A 20,818-nucleotide genomic window follows, 5' to 3' on the forward strand; every position below is an offset into this window, starting at 1 on the left:
TTGGGGTACGGGGGGCGGGGGGGGAGCTAACTTAATTTTTACTAGCTATTGCCCTTGTACATGGCAAAGGAAGTCGAAACATTTATACCTGAAAGAGCTGATTCTCATCCCCTAACTTGATGTTATAACTAGCTATTGCCCTTGTACATCACAAAGGAAGCAACTTTGTTTAATGATGTGCCAAGATTTTAGGAGTCTACTTCCATATCCTGGGTAAAGTATTTAGCTCTTGTATAGGGTGCATTCCTATATTTTTGCCCTTGTCCATGTTAGAAGTCTTGATTTCTTGTGTCCATGCTCAAAAAAGGGGATCCAGGATTTTAAACCGGTGGGTCAGAGTACCAGTGTTCCCAGTATTGTGATTTTTGACAATAGGTGTGAACTTAGAAAGCATATGTCGTTCAAAATCTATGAACTACTAAAGGCAGGGCAATGCACCACTACCAGAAGGCTGAATAATCATCAATTGGTTGCAGTAAATAGGATTAATAATTGGATATCCCTGCTTATATTTACATGAATAGTTGAAATGGATAAGCAGACATGTCTGAAAACCAAAAAAAAAATCTTTCACCTCATTTTGTTTTAGACTAATTTTATTAGTGTTGTGTTTGGTATGACGGACATCATTCCATGGAAAATGTTCTCTTGGAAAATATCATTTTGTTCGGTTGGTGAATGAAAAGTATTTTTTCAGAAAACATATAAATATATATTAAAGATTCATAATAATATCATCAAATTGGAGAGTATTTTGATGAAACTTTTGAGTACTAAATATTAATAATGATATTGTCCAAGTGTTAGTTGAAGCGAGTAATATGAAGATAAAATTAAGATAGTCGTAACTCTTAAGGAAAATGACTTTTGTCCATAAGCGAGGGAAGTCATTTTCTCCCTTTTGATAGAAAATGTTTCCATGATAAATGACTTCTGTCTTTCCGAACTCCAGAAAATGACTTCCGAAAAACATTTTCCATGAAGTCATTTTCTCTCATACCAAACCTAAACGAAGCATCCTTCTTCTAATAATGATTTTATTAAATGTGCAGAGCGGACAAGTGTGTGCTGGCTTCTTCAGGATTTCAAGCTGATGTGGGAGCTTTGCAAAAGGTTTTGGCAGCAAGGCATCTGGTAAACTCTTGTTCAATACGTCTTTTTATGTGGAGTATTAAGCCATTGAGAACAAAAGCCCCTAGTTGTATTGTACTCTTTAGTTATTCTTTTGATTGTTGATGTTGCTTTATGTTCTGCCAAAACGGAAACAGCAGACACTTGTCTAATAAGATTTGAAGTCGTTGATTGTAGTTTCTGACCTATAGTATGAAGTTTGCATTAGTTACCCATGTTACTAGGATTAGCTTTGAACTTCAGTTATGGAACATGTGAATGGAATGTGGTTGTGCGAAACAGAAGATTGGAGTTTGAGTTTTTGATTTGTTGTTGTTTTTAACCGAAGTCTACTTTCCTTAAAAGGAAAACTCTGCGGTATTTAATTTTTTATCACGAAGCTCTAAGGTATATTGTATAACACAAAAAGCTACAATGCTCCTTCTTCCATTCATCCTGATAACTCTTGCTTGATTTTCCTTATTGATAAAGATGTTTTCTGACTTTCTTAAATAACCAACATAGTAATCTTTGCTTCTCATTTTAGTAGCTTAACTCTATATGATAAATTGTTTTGACTCTTCTTTTTATGATTGTGCCAATTAGATGCTGGTCATTCAATTTGCAAAGGAGTATTATGTGCTTTCTCTATCTTTTTATCGGTAAAAGAAGTATTATGTGCTTTCTCTGTCTGTGGCTTTAATGTGGAAAGACATTTGAAATTATTATGTGCTTTACATTTTGAGATTTCTGCTGTTTAGACGTTGGAACTTAACTCCTAATATAATATTGGGAGTGATATTCTACTTTTTATTCTTTGAAAATAGATCTATCAGCATCAGCACAATAAGCAGATGAGCTGCCCAGCTATGGGTCAGCTACTTTCGAACACCCTATACTACAAACGTTTCTTTCCCTACTATGCATTCAATGTTCTAGGTGGCCTTGACAATGAAGGTAACAGATTATGGCTGGAATGCTGTGCCAAGTTTGTATTTTTGTATTCATGGCTGTGAAGATGCTTCTTCTTATTTTATTCTTAAATTCTCGTAGGAAAGGGCTGTGTTTTTACATATGATGCTGTTGGATCCTATGAGAGGGTTGGATATAGTTCTCAAGGTTCAGGTTCAACTTTGATCATGCCTTTCCTTGACAACCAATTAAAGTCTCCTAGCCCTCTTTTGCTGCCTGCCAAGGTTCGGTTGATACTTTAATTTTACGAAATTTTCTTTGAAATTAAGGAAGTTTCTAGTCCTGTCAACTTCACCTAAGAATTGTGAGAAAAGAAAAAGGTCTATCAAAAAAGATAATTGTGAGAAAAGAAAAAGATTATTTCTTGCTAACAAAGTCCCCATGACCTGCACAGGATGCTGTAACTCCACTTTCTGAATCAGAAGCCATTGACTTGGTGAAGACATGTTTTGCTTCAGCAACAGAAAGGGATATATATACTGTAAGTTATTTATGTGCTGCGCTATCAATTAAATGACACAATAAGATTTAGGAGCTGTGATTTTGAGGAACATTTGGGTTAATTATGCGCGACCGAGTTTTACAAGTGCTCGTCTTCTCTTCTCTTTTGTCCTCTTTTTTACTCTTCTTTTTTGTTTACTGTTGGCTATGGGAGGTTGCTTATTAATAATCATTGCTCGGAAGTGATATCTTACTAATACTCTCTTTTTTTGAGCCAAAGCTTTTCTGGGGTTTTATTTTCCTATCGATCTGGTGCTCAATGGATGATTTAGTTGTATAATATCAGCCGTGAGAAGTTTTGTTTGAGAAGTTTATGTAGCTTTTATCATCATCCTATTTCTTGAATATGTTGCTTTCATATTGCAGGGTGACAAGCTGGAAATAGTCATATTAAATGCTGATGGTGTTCGTAGGGAAGAAATGGATCTCAGGAGAGACTGATTTCTCTTTTTTAGATTCCTGTGATTTATGTTTGAATTAGTTTGGAAGGCGTAAATGCATATGGACAATGAACCCCAAGATGACCCTTTCTACGGCTGTACGCACAGCAGTTGTTTATTGTTGATCATCTATGTACTGTAAACTGCAATTCCTATTACCTGGAAATGTTATGCTGAATTATGAAAGAACTGAATGCTTAAACTTTAGTCTGGTAAAACTTAATCTTTAGATGGAATTACTAGCCCTTTTCACCCAAATGAATTTCCTGTGCTACCGAACACGCCTACTTTGACAATCTTTTTGATAATATATGTAATTAGTAGTGGCTATAGTCTAAATATTTCATGAATTTCAAGGTAGGGATTTTGTAAACTTTGGATGGAGTTATAACTAATATGTTAACTAACCGATTATGATATAATGGACTGGATTCTGCCTTTTTTGCAACACCTCGATGCGTCATGAGGGTGAAAGTTCAAGAATTAGTTTTCCTTCTTCAAGGGTTCATTTTGTTTCTTAATCTTAAATTCTTTTATCATTTCAACTTCTTAACTTGTATTCGACGGAACTTGATTCCTTATCTCTTCCAGTTATAACTTGAGTTTCTTAAAAAATGATGACAAGCTCAAGCATGACATGAGCAAATTATACATTTTTTTTTGAAAAAATATTATTACCAAGGCACTAATTGTTCCTTCATAATTCTTTTAGAGCAGCTTCTGGATCATTAATTGACTTCCTACACTGCAAAGGCATCAATAACGTGTCACATGATCAATGAAGAGTTGACAATATAGCTAATTGTGCTTCTTTTTACTCCATCTTGCAGTGTTTTTTCCTCTTTTCTATTGTCTAAAAGAGGGGGGGTTGGGGAAGGGTGATACCTATAAATTTCGAGAGAGAGAGAGAGAAGGCAATGAAAAGCACTAGTCTTTTGGTAGCTTTGTTGTTGGTAGTAATCATGGCAATTTTCAGCTATTCTGCGGATGCTGCCTTTTGTTTCGACATATTCGCTGCGTGCACTTGCCTATCCTGCGATGGAAATCAAGTACAAGACTACGTTATATGGTTAAAATAGCACGGGCTAACCAGTTTTTGGACTGGTCATTCAAAAATAGCCAGCGTTTGCAAAGTCATTGAAAAATAGCCACTATTTTGCTGCAACAGAGACCGGTCCAGCATAATATACTGGAGATCGGTGTACCTGTGTGAACTTCCAGCATATTATGCTGGAACTCCAACACGCGGAAAGTTCCAGCATAATATACTGGAGATTGGAGCACCTGTGTATGAATTTCCAGCATATTATACTGGACCGGTATATAATGCTGGAACTCCATTATAATATGCTGGAGTTCCAGTATACTTATGCTGGAACTCCAGTATATTATGCTGGAGTATTTTCCGGATTTTGAACAGTATTTTCGTTCAGATTTATCTTTACATGAAAAGTAGCTAAATTTCGATTACTTTTGAAACTGTGACTATTTTTGAATGACCACTTGTAAATCTGGCTATTTTTGAATTTCACCCCGTTATATGCTGTGCCTATTGCTAAGGAATACTCTCTCCTTAACGGTCAACCACTCGATATGAAGCTTAAGTTATATATACCGTCAACGTTAGTAATTTTACACCATCAAGTCATATATTGTAGCAGGTGTCTGTCTAACTTTCAAGACTACAAATCCCACCATTTAAGCAAGCTTACTTATAATTAGTGACCTGATAGTATAAAAATTCCTTGGACTGACGGTGTACATAACATAAACTCTAATGTTTTAGCTCTTTTACTTATATGTATCTGTAATAAAATAGTAGATTGGGTGCTGTTCGTACCACCTGCTGTAGGAGGAATTTTCCTTATTGGTCAACCGCTGGATGTGCAATCTTTCTCTTATCTATTTGGATCTTTTATTTATGTACTGAAATGTATCTGAAATAAACTGTAACTTAATTTGGATGTTGTTTACTTCGCACCATCTACGTCGCCTTGTACGTTAGAAATGTTAGCAATCAATTCATCTCTTTTCCCTTTGAATTCTATTCCGTTTAAGCACAATTTCATTATGGCACGGCCTCCATCCTCATATGGTGACTATGTTTTATCGAGTATTCTCGCTTCCACTATTGTGACAATAGGTGCGAACTTAGAAAGCATATACGTCTTTCAAAACCCATTAACTATTGAAGGCAGGTTCAAGTAGCACCACGTCGGAAATAAAATAAGAGAAGGTTTTTTGACATGGTTTGGTTATCCCTTGCGTCGACCGCAGATGTAGTGGTTAATAGATGTGAAACCATAATAACAGCAATCCAGTAAATTCCATTAGTGGGGTTTGGGGAGGGTGGTGTGTACGCAGACCTTACTCCTACCCCGAAGGAGTAGAGAGGTTGTTTCCGAAAGACCCTCGGCTCAAGAAAACAAAAAGACAAAAGGAGACAATATTAGTATCACCACAGAAATCATAGGAAAAATAGGAACAACATGAAATTCATTAGAAAGATGCAAAGCAAAAGCGGTAGCCAGTAAATAGGCCATGCACTAGAAAGCGAAATAGTAAGACACAACATTGCCACTAGCTATCTTAGAGAAAACCCTACCAGACTAGTCTCACAAAGGTACGAAGTAAGGCAAGACTCAACTACCTACTAACCTACAACCCTGATTCCCGACATCCACATCTTCCTATCAAGTGTCATGTCCTCGAAAATTTGAAGCCTCGCCATATCCTGCCTGGTCACCTCTCCCCAATATTTCTTAGGACGCCCTCTACCTCTTCTCGCGCCCTCCACAACCAGTCGCTCACACCTCCTTACCGGAGCATCTGGGCTTCTCCTCTTAACATTCCTGAACCATCTGAGCCTCGCTTCCCGCATCTTGGCATCAATGGGAGCCACGTGCACCTTCTCCCGAATAACATCATTTCTAATTTTATCCATCCTAGTGTGCCCACACATCCACCTCAATATCCTTATTTCTGCTACTTTAATCTTCTGGATATGTGAGTTCTTAACAGGCCAACACTCAGCCCCATGCATCATGGCCGGTCTAACCACTGCTTTATAAAACTTACCTTTGAGTAACAGTGGCACTCTCTTGTCACACAGGACTCCAGATGCTAACCTCCACTTCATCCATCCTACCCCAATACGGTGTGTGACATCTTTGTCGATCTCCCCCCCCTCCTAGATAACCGACCCAAGATACTTGAAGCTGCCTCTACTTGGGATGACCTGTGATTCAAGCCTCACATCCACGCCCACTTCCCCCGGCTCAGCGCTAAACTTACACTCCAGGTATTTCGTCTTCGTCCTGCTCAGCTTGAAACCCTTAGACTCAAGAGCCTGTCTCAAAACTTCCAGCCTCTCGTTAATACCGGCTCGGGACTCATCAATCAGAACTATATCATCGGCGAATAGAATGCACCATGGCACATCCCCTTGAATATGGTGTGTTAACGCGTCCATCACCAGGGCGAATAAGAATGGACTGAGCGCAGAACCTTGGTGTAACCCTAATACAACCGGAAAATGCTCAAAGTCGCCTCCTACTGTCCTAACCCGAGTCTTATCTCCATCATACATGTCCTTAATCGCCATAATGTAGGGAGCCGACACACCTTTTGCCTCCAAGCATCTCTAGAGAACTTCTCTAGGAACCTTGTCATACGCTTTCTCAAGGTCAATAAACACCATGCGCAGATCCTTCTTCCTCTCTCTGTACAGTTCCACCAACCTCCTAACAAGGTGTATAGCTTCTGTAGTTGAACGACCCAGCATGAACTCGAACTGGTTATCGGATACAGACACTATCATCCTCACCCTCTCTTCAACCACCCTCTCCCACACTTTCATGGTATGACTCAGTAATTTGATACCCCTATAATTGTTACAACTCTGGAGATCACCTTTGTTTTTATACAGTGGAACCACCGTACTCCACCTCCACTCATCCGGCATCCTCTTCGCTTTAAAAATAACATTAAACAACCCAGTTAACCACTCCAAACCTGCTCTCCTCACACACTTCCAAAATTCGACCGGAATCTCGTTTGGCCCTGTCGTTCTGCCCCTACTCATCTTACGCATAGCTCCCACGACCTCCTCAACCTTGATACGCCTGCAGCAGCCAAAGTCACGGTGACTCTCGAAATGCTCCAATTCGCCTAGCACAATATCCCGATCCCCTTCTTCATTCAGAAGTTTATGAAAGTAAGTCTGCCATCTCTTCTTAATCTGGGCATCTTTCATCAATACTCTACCATCTTCGTCCTTGATATATCTCACTTGGTCCAAATTCTGAGCCTTCCTCTCTCTCAACTTGGCTAGCCAAAATAACTTCTTCTCCCCGCCTTTTTCCCCCAGTTCCTCATACATACGACCATAAGCCACAGTCTTAGCCTCCGTGACTGCCAGCTTAGCTTCCTTCCTAGCTACCTTATAACTCTCCATGCACGCTCGCCTCTCCTCCTCACCTATGCTCCCCACTAACTTCAGGTACGCCGCCTTCTTCGCTTCCGCTTTACCTTGGACCACTTCATTCCACCACTAGTCTCCTTTGTGCCCACCATAGACGCCCATCGAGACCCCTAACACTAGTGAGTGAAAATACTAAAAGGGGAAAAGATAAACCTAAAACCACTCTTAGCACGTAAAAGGTAGGGCACAATCAGAAAAACAAAACATATATAGGCAATACCTACATTGAAAATATATATTAGTCATGTTAACACTTTTGCTTGACGTCCTATACTTTTCTGGGAGTTGTTTAGCATTTCAGAGTTTATACAATCAATAAAAAATATAAATATCTTCTAGTAGTTTTTTTAAATTTTGTATAATGTTTACATAATCAATTTAATTGTACTAACATGATTAATGAGGATTCATATAATCGATACCAGAAGTTTCAGTAAGACGATCTTTGCAGTTAAGGCTCAAGCTCCTCCAACATTTGATGAAGTCAATGACCAGCTCGTTCTTCATTTGGCGGGAATTTGTAAGCCCAATCATGCTCATGATTCGTCTTGTGATGTAGAAGAGGTTGAGGAATACCTGCTCTAGTTGCCCCCAACTATCGATGGAACCAGATTCAAGGTCTGTGTACCAACAAATGCATTCCCTTTGAGAGATCAAATAAACTATTGACAAGATAACCGTCGTATGTTCCAGTATTATTACAAGTTTTAATAAAATGCACTACTGTTGTTTTGGATTTCTCTTACCGTTGAATTGCTACAACTTAGGAGGTTGATAACCAGCTTGCATTCTAAAGTTATCAGTTCTTTGCATATATGGCTTTGCACATGTGAGAGAATATCTGGCTTGTGGCTCTATTTATCTTTGATAGTCGCAATGGTAAAGTCCTTCAATTGTTCAAAGGAAACTAGATCTTTGGTGAAGACTTGGATTTTCTTGGTTGTCGTTGCTTGGTTTGCGGAGGACTCTTCTTTCTCTTTTGGACTTTGAAGCTTTAAAGGTGTTTTTGCGAGTTTTGCTTCCATGATGATCTCCACTTTATATTTTACCTTGGTGATTTTAGCATCTTGATCTTCCAAGTATTTTGATAGGCCTTCAACTGCTTTTGTTAAATTTGCAGGTTGTTCTTCTACTATGGAAGCTTCTATCACCATCGCTTCTGTGACCATCATAGATGACAAAGAATAGTAAGGATCATCACTTGGATAGAACTTGGATTAAGGAGAGATGATAGAAGACTGGAGCAGCTCTAACGCTCAAAACATCATCATTTTTTTGCATGACGCATTGTTGGACAAGCAATGTCGTTCTTGTGACAGGTTGAGTCGAGCCAAAGTTCTTTCTACCACCTCAGTAGTGTTGTTCCCTTTTTCTAGCATGTACAAAGAAGATATCCCTTCTTTGGGAGAAAATAATATGAAAACATGAGATAACTTGGACGGTACTTGAAGTACTAGTTGTCCCAGCATTTCGGCTTTACTCTTTTTGGCCAACAATCTCCAAGGGAACTTCTAATCAACTTTTGGATTGAGCCTCCTCAGTAATATCATATCTGGAGTAGATTTTTATTGTGAAAATTTTAGTGTTCTTGAACTTTGAAGAAAATAGATGAGAGGCAAAGATTGTTCCACCAAGCATGCCAAAATTTATAACAACTAAATTTTGTTCCTGAAAAATACTATAATCAAGACAAAAAAAATAGTGGCAAATAATGATATTGTATTTCAATCATTTCTGCGGGTTACAATCTTTAGCAATCTTAAACAAAAAGATATAATCCTCTTATCCTCACGACCATCAACTCAAGGGCATTGCATGTTCTTGAATTGATGAATTACTTCTTGTTAAATTTTTACCATGAATACGGAGTTAGGCTTTGTTCACAAAAATAGAGGTATGAAAGCTTGCATCTCACCACTTAGAGAGGAAGACTTCTTGATACGTGAAAGACTTGCGGATCACCATTGGAGAGGAGAACTTCTCTATGTATTTTCTGATCCTTTTTTTAGCCTTATGGAGATCACTATTTATAGTTCTAGCGAAGGGAGTTCCTGATAAGTACATATTCTTTTTCCTTCAGTTTGATTGGTCCACATAAGTCATCAAAGCTATCACCAAAGTTATGTGAAAAGACTGCATGTGATTGGTTGAACCATGTCATTTGAACACTTAGCAACATTTGATTGGTTGTTATATTGACTTAGCATGCTACATCATTTATGCACGTGGCATGATTTTATTAGGCATTTGACCTTTGACTAATGGAGCGGGCTCATTTTTTTGGAGAGAAACTCAATGAACTAGCCCAATGAATTTGAACTTGAATTTAATGAGGAATTTTCAGAAACCACTATTGTTTAGTGACTATTAACTTCCTATAGCAACTATATACATAATTACTTCTTATAGCTACTATTTAGTTGTTATGCGACTGTATTCGTTGTATTCGCACTATTGTATTCATGAATACAATAGCGAAATTCGCCTAAAAAATAGGGGAATCCAGCTATGCGACTGTATTTGCTGTTTTTGCGCTACTGTATTCATGAATGCAGTAGCAGAATTCGCCTAAAGAAAATAGGGGAGTCCAGCTGTTTAATAACGGAAAGAGGATCAATTAGCATGTATTACTCCTAATTTAACTCAACAAAATCAATTCTACATAGATTTGCTGCTACGCGACTGTATTCGTGCTACTGTATTCATGAATACAGTAGCAGAATTCGCCTAAAAAATAGTGGAGTTCAGCTGTGCGACTGTATTCACGCTACTGTATTCATGAATACAGTAGCAGAATTCGCCTAAAAAATAGTGGAGTTCAGCTGTGCGACTGTATTCGCGCTACTGTATTCATGAATATAGTAGCAGAATTCGCCTAAAAAATAGGACAGTCTAGCTGTTAAATTATGGAAAGAGGATCAACTAGCGTGTCATTCCTAATTTAACTCATCAAAATCAATTCTACATAAACTTTGCTGTTACTGTATTGTATTCCATGTATTCGCGCGACTGTATTTATAAATAAGGTGAGGTAATCAAGAAATAAGGGTGTATATCATTCTATTCAATTCGATCGTATACATTGTATTCAATTCACAAATATTCATTATTCACTATTATACATTGTATTTAATTCACCGTATTCAATTCGACTATATTCAAACAGCAAGAAATCACAAGACTCAGTGATATTCGGCTGTAAAAAATACAGACCTTCGAAATAATAAATACAAGCAAAATAATAATGTATTTATACAAAAATACATTATATTGAGTGTATTTGTACATAATACAATGTATTTGTATCGTCGTATGTGACTAAAATAGCAAAGAAGAGAAGAAATTTGCCGGAGATGGCGTTTTCCGGCCAACCAAAATATTCTATACATTGTGTTAAAACAAAAAATGGAGACGAACAAAAATCCGCCCCTCAAATCTTCTCCGGCATAGCCATGGCCAGATCTGCTCGCCTAAGAAAGAGGATAAGCCAATAGTGGATGATGACACCGACGATTCTGATGACGATCTCAATGACGACAATGATTCTGACGCCTACTGTTCGCCTACTCCCTTTTCTCTTTAGATTATATTCTCTTTGATTCAGAAAATCCACCATAGCCACCAAAAATGGCTGCTACGACAACTGCCTTGATGGAACAGGGAGAGAGATTTGAGGGAGAAGAGAGAGGATTGAGAATCTTGCTGATAGAGAGAGAGAAGGAAGAGAGAGAGAAAGATTATAATTGGCATAATTCACTCCTCAATGGTAGGGTATAAAATAAATACCTATTTTGCTATAAAATAGAAAAGGTAGCTATAAGTAATAATATTTTGAAATTATTTTGGTTTATAATAAATAGGGTGTAATAGTAATTTAATCTTTGTTTGGGCTTGACATTTCTTAAATTTAGGAATTTATACTTTAATCCCACAAAATTTACATGTCTACAATAACCAAAGCCCTCAACGTTGGTTTATTCTCTTAGTTATTCTTTTGATTGTTGATGTTGTGGTATGTCCTGCAAAGACAGAAACTGCAGCCACTGTCTAAGAAGATTCGAATGTATCTTGTGACCTAGTATATAGTTTGAAGTTGGCACAAGTTACTCCTGTTACTTGGATTGGCAATGAACTTAAGCTTACACTCCACTTGTGTATGGAACAGAGGGAGGAAGGGATGTCAGTTGACACTTCTCGTACCTATGTGGCTCCGCCACTATGAACAAACAATTGTTAATTATATTGTTGATCATCTGTGCATGTACTGTAAGCTGTAGTTGTTATCTCATTGTATTCAAAACCGGAAAATCAGAAAATTAGTTTAAGAAAACAAAACAGAAAAAATTCTGAGCCCGCAAGTTTCTTGTGTGTCCTTAAGAAATTTAATCCCCTCACAGTTGCCCAGGGTTTCGGATTAATTCCTCCTAGGATAGAACGGAATAACTATTTTGTGATAGGGGCACTTCAAATCAAAGAACTGCAACGAACTCAAATGGCGGAGCAAACCACACAAAAATGCTTGCGTTTTTGCTTTGAAAAACAATGCAGAATGCAGAAGATAGAGGGGAGAGATTTTCAGATTTTCGGTGGTGAAAAATGAGGTCGAGCCTCTATATTTATAGCCAACAGAGTTGAGTCCCAAAAGGTGCAAAGGTGCCTGTTCGTTTGAAGAGGTATCTATTCGACAGAATTTTTGTTAAACGGAATAGCTGGTCGCAAATTTGACCATTGGAAATAATGTCGCGAATTTAATATTTTTTCGCGCAAAAAATATTAGGAAAGAAAATATTAAATGATAAAAATGGAAAATAAATTTGGTCCAAAAAATTATCAATCAATCATATCAATTGACCAAATCCAAATCCAAATCCGAAGTCGAGCAAGCGACGACGACGACGGCGCGAGGCTTGCTCTCTTCTCAACTCTTTAAGAGCTAGAAGAATTGATTCTATATATAAGAACAAGAATTTTCCTCTTCCTATCCAATAAGGGACAAAGTTCCTTTGTAAAAGGGACTAATTCAAAATTTTATTTCCCTCCATTTTTTTTTCCACCATTTTTCATTCACACCTATTTTGTTTAATTAACAAAAGGCAACAATCCCCCACATGAATGGGGAATGGTTGTCCGGAAAAATTATGCATGAAAAACTGTGTGATTTGCAAGTAAGTATTAATCGCATCCGGATAATTAGGTTTCCCTTAGAACTTTTCGTAGTGAACATATGTCGGATATACTCGATCAATCAGTAGATTTGATGTCTTTGAACCGTCAAACTTTGGTGTATACCTAGACATCCATATGTCACACAATCAACCCTTAACCGTCTTTGGTTCTCATTGTTGTATTCGTTTCAGCCATGAACACCGCCTAGTTTCATAAGTGCGTAGAGAACTGGCCTTACAAAATTCTCCTTGAAGCGGCTTACACTTCACACTTACATAGGTGATTCCTAAACGTGTTATTCCGTAGATACACTATTTGATATACCCCGTATAAAACTTAGAAACCATTAAAAAGCCTTAACGCTTTATCCTTGAGACTGAACATTGTCTTCATCATGAGAATGGACTAAAGATTTATTTGACAATGTTGAACTGTCACTAATAACTTTGTTTGATCTCCTTGAACCTAGACCTTGGGATCTCCAGTCTTATAGGTAGAGTTACCGCCACAGTGACTTTTCCTCGGCCATAGTCCTATTCTCTTTGATGATTTCTCAACTGCCTCTCTAGTTAGGCCTTTTGTAAGCGGATCTGATACATTATTTTTTGACTTTACATAGTCAATTGTGATAATTCCACTAGAGAGTAGTTGCCTAATAGTATTATGTCTTCGTCATATGTGACGAGATTTCCCGTTATACATAACACTCCCCGCCCTTCCTATTACCGCATGACTATCGCAATGTATGCATATAGGTGTCAAAGGTTTGGGCCAAAATAAAATATCTTCCAAGAAATTTTGGAGCCATTCAGCTTCTTCACCGGCCTTGTCTAAAGCTATAAACTCAGAATCCATTATAGAGCGGGCGATGCATGTCTATTTGGACGACTTCCAAGACACTAGACACTGCTCCTCTACCATTGGTAAAAACGTATCCACTTGTGGATTTTGATTCTATTGATTCGGTGATCCAATTTGCATCACTATATCCCTCAATAACTGCGGGATAATTATTGTAATATAATGCATAGTCTTGGGTATATTTCAAATACTCCAATACTCGTTTCACTGTTATCCAATGAGCTTTGTCGAGATTACTTGTATATCGACTAAGATTACTAATCGCACAAGCTATATCAGGTCGTGTACAATTCATAATGTACATCAAACTTCCCAACACTCAAGCATATTGCAATTGAGACTTGCTTTGACCTTTATTCTTCACAAGCGTATAGTTTAAATCAATTGGTGTTCTTGCAACTTTAAAGTTCAAGTATTTAAACTTTTCAAGTACCATTTTATTATAATGAGATTGGGACAAAGCTAGACCTTTAGGAGTCTTAAGGATTTTAATTCCCAAAATTGAATCGGCAACTCCTAAGTCTTTCATATCAAACTAACTAGTAAGCAAGCATTTATGTTAGCAATGTCATTGCTCATTATCAACATATCATCCACATATAAACAAACAATGACTATTTGATTTGGAGTATTCTTAATGTAAACACATTTGTCACACTCATTGATCTTGACACATTTGACAGCATTATTTGGTCAAATTTCGCATGCCATTATTTTGGTGCTTGTTTTAGTCCATAAAGTGACTTAACAAGTCGACACACCTTCTTTTCTTTTCTGGGAACTACAAACCCTTCAGGTTGTTCCATATAAATTTCTTCCTCCAAACCTCCATTTAAGAAGGTTGTCTTCACATCCATCTGATGGATTCGAAGGCCATACATGGCGGCTAATGCTATTAACACTTGGATAGATGTAATCCTTATTACAGGCGAGTATGTGTCAAAGTAATGAAGACCTTCTCGTTGTCTAAACCCTTTAACAACTGATCTTGCCTTATATTTGTCAATAGTACCATTAGCTTTCATTTTCCTTTTGAAAATCCACTTAGAACCTAAAGGTTTATTTCCTGGAGGAAGATCAACCAATTCCCAAATATGATTACTTAATATGGATTCTATCTCACTATTGACTGCCTCATTCCAATATTGTGCTTTCGAGGAAGACATTCCTTCTTTGAATGTTTGAGGCTCATTTTCCAATAAGAATGCCAGAAAATCTGGTCTAAAGGAAGTAGCTGTCCTTTGACGTTTACTACGCCTTGAATTTTCCTCATCAAAAGTACTTTCATTTGCTTCTTCCTGAGGTCGCTTAGATTTTTCACTAGACGACTCACATTTTCTTTTATACGGATAAATATTTTCAAAGAATTCAGCATTATCTGATTTGCTTATCGTATTAATACGAATGTCGGGATTTTCTGATTTATGAACCAGAAAATGATATGCCTTACTATTTGTTGCATATCCTATGAAAATGCAATCAATGATTTTTGGTTCAATCTTTACCCTTTTGGGTTTAGGGACTTGCACTTTAGCCAAACACCCTTAGACTTTAAAATATTTAAGTTGGGTTTCCTTCCTTTCTATTTTTTATATGGAATGGATTGCGTTTTTCTATGGGGAACTCGATTGAGTATTCGGTTAGCTGTAAAAATAGCTTCCCCCCCACAAGTTCTAAGGTAAATCAGAACTTATTAACAATGCATTCATCATCTCCTTTAACGTTCTATTCTTTCTTTCCGCAATTCTATAGATTGCGGAGAGTAAGGGGCAGTTGTTTGGTGAATAATGCCATATTCCAAACATATTTCTTCAAAAGGAGATTCATATTCGCCGCCCCTATCACTTCTTATCATTTTGATCTTTTTGTTTAGTTGCATTTCAACTTTATTTTTGTATTGCTTGAATGCATCAATTGCTTCATCTTTACTATTAAGTAAGTAAAAATATAGCAATATCTAGTACTGTCATCAATAAAAGTTATGAAATACTTTTTCCCACCGCGAGATGGTATTGGCTTCATGTTGCAAATATCTATGTAAATTAAGTCTAAAGGATTTGAATTCCTTTCAACTAACTTATAAAGACGCTTAACATACTTTGATTCCACACATATTTGACATTTCGAGTTATTGCATTCAAACTTAGGCAATACTTCCAAATTAATTATTTTTCGCAAAGTTTTGAAGTTGACGTGGCCTAACGTTCATGCCATAATTTATTCGACTCAAGCAAGTAAGAAGAAGATGAAATTTTATTCATATCAATGGCAATTACATTGAGTTTGAAAAGGCCCTTAGTAAGGTAACCTTTTCCTACATACATTTCAGTCTTACTAACTACAACCTTGTCGGAAACAAAAACACACTTAAAGCCACTCTTGACTAGAAGTGATGTCGAGACTAAATTCTTCCGCATTTTAGGAACATGAAGGACATCATTTAGAGTCACAATCTTGCTAGAAGTCATCTTCAAAGCTATCTTGCCCGTTCCTTTAATTTTTGTAGTAGCGGAATTTGCCATAAAAAATGTCTCGTCGGGTCCAGCGGGAGCATAAGAAGTAAATAACTCCTTGTTAGCACAAACATGACGAGTTGCCCCCGAATCAATCCACCATTCTCTAGGATTTCTGACTAGGTTGCATTCCGAAAGCATGGCACATAAATCGTCTATTTCATCATTCTTCTCAATCATGTTTGCTTGGCTTTTCTTCTTGTCCTTCTTTGGTGCACGACATTCAGCAGCCTTGTGTCCAAGCTTTCCACAATTGTGGCAATTACCTTTGAACTTCTTTTTGCTTGGGTAATTCTTTGGTCCAGACGGCTTCTTTCTCTTTTTGCTCGTCGAAGCTTCTTCAACAATATTTGCACCCATTATTTTTGAATTTTCACGAGACTTCTTTTCTGCAGTCTTGTTGTCCTCTTCAATCTTTAGGCGAACAATAAGGTCTTCCAATGTCATCTCCTTGCGCTTATGTTTCAAGTAGTTTTTAAAGTCCTTCCACACCGTAGGCAACTTTTCAATAAATGCTGCAACTTGAAACACTTCATTTATGACCATACCTACAATCATAAATTTAGGATTAATAATATAATCAATATCTTTAATAAAAATATTGATTCGATTTATACCTTCGGCAAGGAGGTCATGTACAATGACTTGCAGTTCTTGAACTTGAGTTATGACATACTCACTGTCAACCATTTTAAAGTCCAAGAACTTTGCGGCAAGAAACTTCTTAATTCCAACATCTTCCATCTTGTACTTCTTTTCAAGAGCGTTCCATATCTCTTTCGAAGTTTCCATGATGCTGTACACATTGTACAAGCCATCTTCCAAACAACTCAATATATGATTTTTGCACAAGAAGCCAAAATGCTTCCATGCCTCCGTGACCACAAACCAGTAATGACCCGGCCGTTTTGAGAGAAATAGCCTCGATTCCCTATTTACTACTTTCCCTGTATCTTTTTCTACTTATGTGACTTTCCGGGAGGTTTTTTTTGTTGTTACGGAGTGATTTGGGACACTTAGTCCCTAAAACGGAAGCTTAAGTTCTAGGATTTTGACCGTAGTTGGTACTGTATGAAGACGACTCTGTAATGAAGTTTTGTTGGTTCCGTTAGCTCCATTGGGTGATTTTGGACTTAGGAGCGCATACGAATTGTGTTTTGGAGGTCTGTAGCTGAATTAGGCTTGAAATGGCGAAAATTGCATATTTGGGAAGTTTGACCGGAAGTGGACTTTTTGATATCGGGGTCAGATTCCAATTCCGGAAGTTGGATTAGGTCCGTAATGTCAATTATGACTTGTGTGCAAAATTTGGGATCAATCAGACGTGATTTGATAGGTTTCGGCATCGGTTGTAGAAGTTTAAAGTTTCAAAGTTCATTAAGTTTGGATTGGAGGGTGATTCGTGTTTTTATTGTTGTTTGATGTCTTTTGAGGGCTCGACTAAGTTCGTATGGTATTTTAGGACTTGTTGGTATCTTTGGTTGAGGTCCCAGGGGCCTCGGGTTGATTTCGGATGGTTAACAGATCGAATTGGAAGTTGGAGGAATGGCTGAAGCATAGCAGCTTCTGGTGTAATTGCGCCTGCGGTGGGGTTGACCGCAGGTGTGAACTCGTATGTGCAGAAGGAGGAACGCATGTGCGGTTTGGAGAATACTGGTCTGTGGGCGCAGGTGCGAGGTTAGGACCGCAGAAGCAGAGCTGCTCATGCGGGGATTGCAGAAGCGGAAGGCAAGCTGAGTGAGGATTCCGCAGAAGCGGACAAAAGTCCGTAGGCGCGCAGTCGCAGGTGCGGCCTTTTGATCGCAGAAGCAGACCAAAGGACTTAAGTTGCCCAAGTTCGCCCTCCGTGAACTGTCGTGACGGCACCTAGTCTCTACGACGTCACGACAGTTCACGGAGGGCGAACTTGGGTCATGACAAGTTGGTATCAGAGCTCTAGGTTCATAGGAGTCATGAATCACAAGCCAGTTTATTAGTGTCTCGTGGATTGGCACGGAGACGTATGTGCTTATCTACAAGAGGCTATGTAATTGTTAAGAAAAATTCCACTTCATTTGATTTCCTTATCGTGCAAGATTTTTGATATCGAAATTCTAAACTTCTATCTTCCATTCTCTCACAGATGGTGAGGACACGTGCTACCGGACGTGACCAGACACCCGCGCCCCCTGCGAGAGCCGTCAGAGGTCGGGGCTGGGGTAGAGGCCAAGGACACGCACGCGGTGCAACCAGAGCACCCGCGCGAGCTGGTACAGAGGAGCCACCAGCAGCTCCAGCCGGAGCACAGGCACCTGATACGCCTACTGCTACTACTACTCCAGCTCTCCAGGAGACTCTTGCACAGTTTATGAGTATGTACACACTCTAGCTCAGGCTGGGTTGCTTCCCCTTGTTGCAGCCACACCCCAGGCAGGGGGAGGAGCCCAGACTCCCGCCGCCTGCACTCCTGAGCAGCGAGTGCATGTTGAGCAGGTTCCAGAGATTGTACCGGCACAACCTGTAGCCCCAGTTCAGCTCGAGGAGAGGGCAGTAGCTTCAGAGGAGGAGCAGAGGAGGCTTGAGAGGTTCAAGAAGTATCAGCCTCCTACATTCAGTGGACTAGCATCAGATGATGCTCTGGGATTTCTAGAGGAGTGCTACCGTATCCTCCGTACCATAGGTATATCAGGATCAAGCGGGGTTTCCTTCACTACCTTCCAGCTTCGAGGAGCCGCCTATCAGTGGTGGCGTACTTATGAGTTAGACAGTCCAGATGAGGCAGCTTCCCTGACTTGGACTCAGTTTTCAAATATGTTCCTGAGAGAGTATATTCCTCAGAGCCTTAGGGACGCATGGCGCGCAGAGTTTGAGCATTTGCGCCAGGATACTATAACTATCTCGGAGTATGCTGTCCATTTCACTGACTTGGCTAGACATGCACCGGCTTTGGTTCCTACAGTTCGCGAGAGAGTTCGCCGGTTTATTGAGGGGCTCATTCCCAGCATCAGGTCTAGTATGGCTCGGGAGTTGGAGATGGACATTCTTATCAATAGGTGGTGAGCACTGCTAGGAGAGTAGATGGTATGCATGCTCGGGACAGAGAGGAGAGAGAGGCCAAGAGGTCTCGAGAGTCAAGTCATTATTCTGGTGCCCGTGCCTCAGCTGCAGCTCGTCATGGTAGGGGTTATATGAGTTGCCCCGTTCACTCAACTCTTCCAGCAGCCAGTGGTATCCCAGCTCCTCCTAGACCTCAGGAGCCTTATTATGCGCCTCCAATATCTAGTGCGCCTCCTGCACGAGGTGCTTTAAGTGGCTCGTCACAGCCGCCACATCCTCCCAGAGCTTGTTTTTAGTGTGGCGACACACGCCATATGGTGAGAGATTATCCCAGACTTAGGAAGGGTGCACCTCCACAGACTTCTCAGCCGCAACGTGCCTTGCAGAGTTCCCAGGCAATGGATACAGCACCAGTTGCTACCCCACCTGCCCCGCCAGCTAGGGGTGGAGGTCGGGGAGGCAGAGGTCGCCCTAGAGGGGGAGGCCAGGCCAGATACTATGCCCTTCCTGCCCGTACTGAGGCTGTCGCCTCCGATTATGTCATCACAAGTATTATCCTGGTCTGTCATAGAGATGCATCGGTATTATTCGATCCAGGCTCCACTTATTCTTATGTGTCCTCTTATTTTTCCCCGCATTTGGGCGTATCTCGGGATTTCTTGAGTTCTCCTGTTTATGTTTCTACTCCTGTTGGAGATTCTCTTATTATGGACTGCGTTTATCGGTCGTGTTTGATTGCTCTTAGTGGTTTTGAGACCAGAGCCGATTTATTAATTCTCAGCATGGTAGACTTTGATGTTATCTTGGGCATGGACTGGTTGTCGCCCCATTATGCTATTCTTGATTGTCACGCAAAAACCGTGACGCTGGCTATGCCAGGTGTACCGTGAGTAGAGTGGAGGGGTACCTTAGATCATACTTCCAGTAGATTTATCTCATTCCTTAAGGCTCAACGCATGGTTGAGAAGGGGTGTGACACGTATCTAGCTTATGTGAGAGATGTCAGTATTGATACCCCTACAGCTGATTCAGTCCCAGCAGTATGGGATTTCTCTTATGTGTTTCCAGCTGATCTTCCAAGCATGCCTCCTAATAGAGGTATTGATTTTTGGCATTGATCTGTTGGCGGGCACTCATCCCATTTTTATTCCTCCGTATCGTATGGCTCCTCCTGAGTTGAAGGAGCACTTAGAGGATTTGCTTGATAAGGGTTTTATTCGGCCTAGTGTATCACCTTGGGGTGCTCCTGTCTTGTTTGTGAAGAAGAAGGATGGTTCTATGCGTATGTGCATTGATTATCGCCCGCTGAACATTTACAGTGAAGAACCGTTATCCTTTGCCTCGTATTGATGACCTGTTTGATCAGTTACAAGGTGCCCGTGTGTTTTCTAAGATTGACTTGCGTTCAGGCTATCATCAGTTGAAGATTCGGGAGCCAGATATCCCGAAGACTACCTTCAGGGCTCGGTATGGTCATTACGAGTTCCTTGTTATGTCATTTGGGCTGACCAATGCCCCAGCAACCTTCATGCATTTGATGCACAGTGTATTCCGGCCATATCTTGACTCATTCGTCATTGTTTTATTGATGACATTCTGGTATAGTCCCGGAGTCAGGAAGATCATGAGCATCACCTGAGGACAGTGCTTCAGACTTTGAGAGAAAAGAAGTTATATGCCAAGTTCTCGAAATGTGAGTTTTGGTTGGATTCCGTGGCATTCTTGGGTCATGTGGT

The 20,818-nt window shown here is 39.6% G+C and overlaps 2 protein-coding genes across 2 annotated transcripts in view; one reads left to right on the forward strand and one right to left on the reverse strand.

The window, feature by feature from the left end:
* Nucleotides 1–3,259, forward strand: part of LOC109244461 (proteasome subunit beta type-1-like) — a 6,239-nt gene extending 2,980 nt beyond the window's left edge. Inside the window, exons 3-7 of the mRNA XM_019411558.1 lie at nt 1,053–1,134; nt 1,938–2,067; nt 2,164–2,306; nt 2,477–2,563; nt 2,950–3,259. Of these exons, the coding sequence (XP_019267103.1) occupies nt 1,053–1,134; nt 1,938–2,067; nt 2,164–2,306; nt 2,477–2,563; nt 2,950–3,024 (517 nt within the window). The 3' untranslated portion in view covers nt 3,025–3,259. The remainder of the gene's footprint in view (nt 1–1,052; nt 1,135–1,937; nt 2,068–2,163; nt 2,307–2,476; nt 2,564–2,949) is intronic.
* Nucleotides 3,260–10,012: 6,753 nt separating this feature from the next.
* On the reverse strand, nt 10,013–16,838 carry LOC109244457. Its single transcript, XM_019411554.1, has 4 exons — nt 16,664–16,838; nt 16,354–16,594; nt 15,856–16,161; nt 10,013–10,097 (listed from the first exon to the last, which is right to left on the reverse strand). The coding sequence occupies exons 1-4, from the start codon at nt 16,836–16,838 to the stop codon at nt 10,013–10,015; spliced, it is 807 nt and encodes a 268-aa protein (XP_019267099.1).
* Nucleotides 16,839–20,818: the final 3,980 nt, after the last annotated feature.

The sequence above is a fragment of the Nicotiana attenuata genome, unplaced genomic scaffold, assembly GCF_001879085.1.
Source record: "Nicotiana attenuata strain UT unplaced genomic scaffold, NIATTr2, whole genome shotgun sequence".
Classification (NCBI taxonomy): domain Eukaryota; kingdom Viridiplantae; phylum Streptophyta; class Magnoliopsida; order Solanales; family Solanaceae; genus Nicotiana; species Nicotiana attenuata.

Bases quoted from the DNA above. Each gene is read 5' to 3' on its own strand.
- LOC109244457 (XM_019411554.1), bottom strand. From the start codon at position 16,838: ATGGAAACTTCGAAAGAGATATGGAACGCTCTTGAAAAGAAGTACAAG. The intron at 16,162-16,353 runs GTCTGGACCAAA...CAACCTAGTCAG, and splicing joins AGCAAAAAGAGAAAGAAGCC to AAATCCTAGAGAATGGTGGA. The intron at 10,098-15,855 runs GTATGTAGGAAA...GTTATTAAACAG, and splicing joins GTAGTTAGTAAGACTGAAAT to CTGGACTCCCCTATTTTCTT.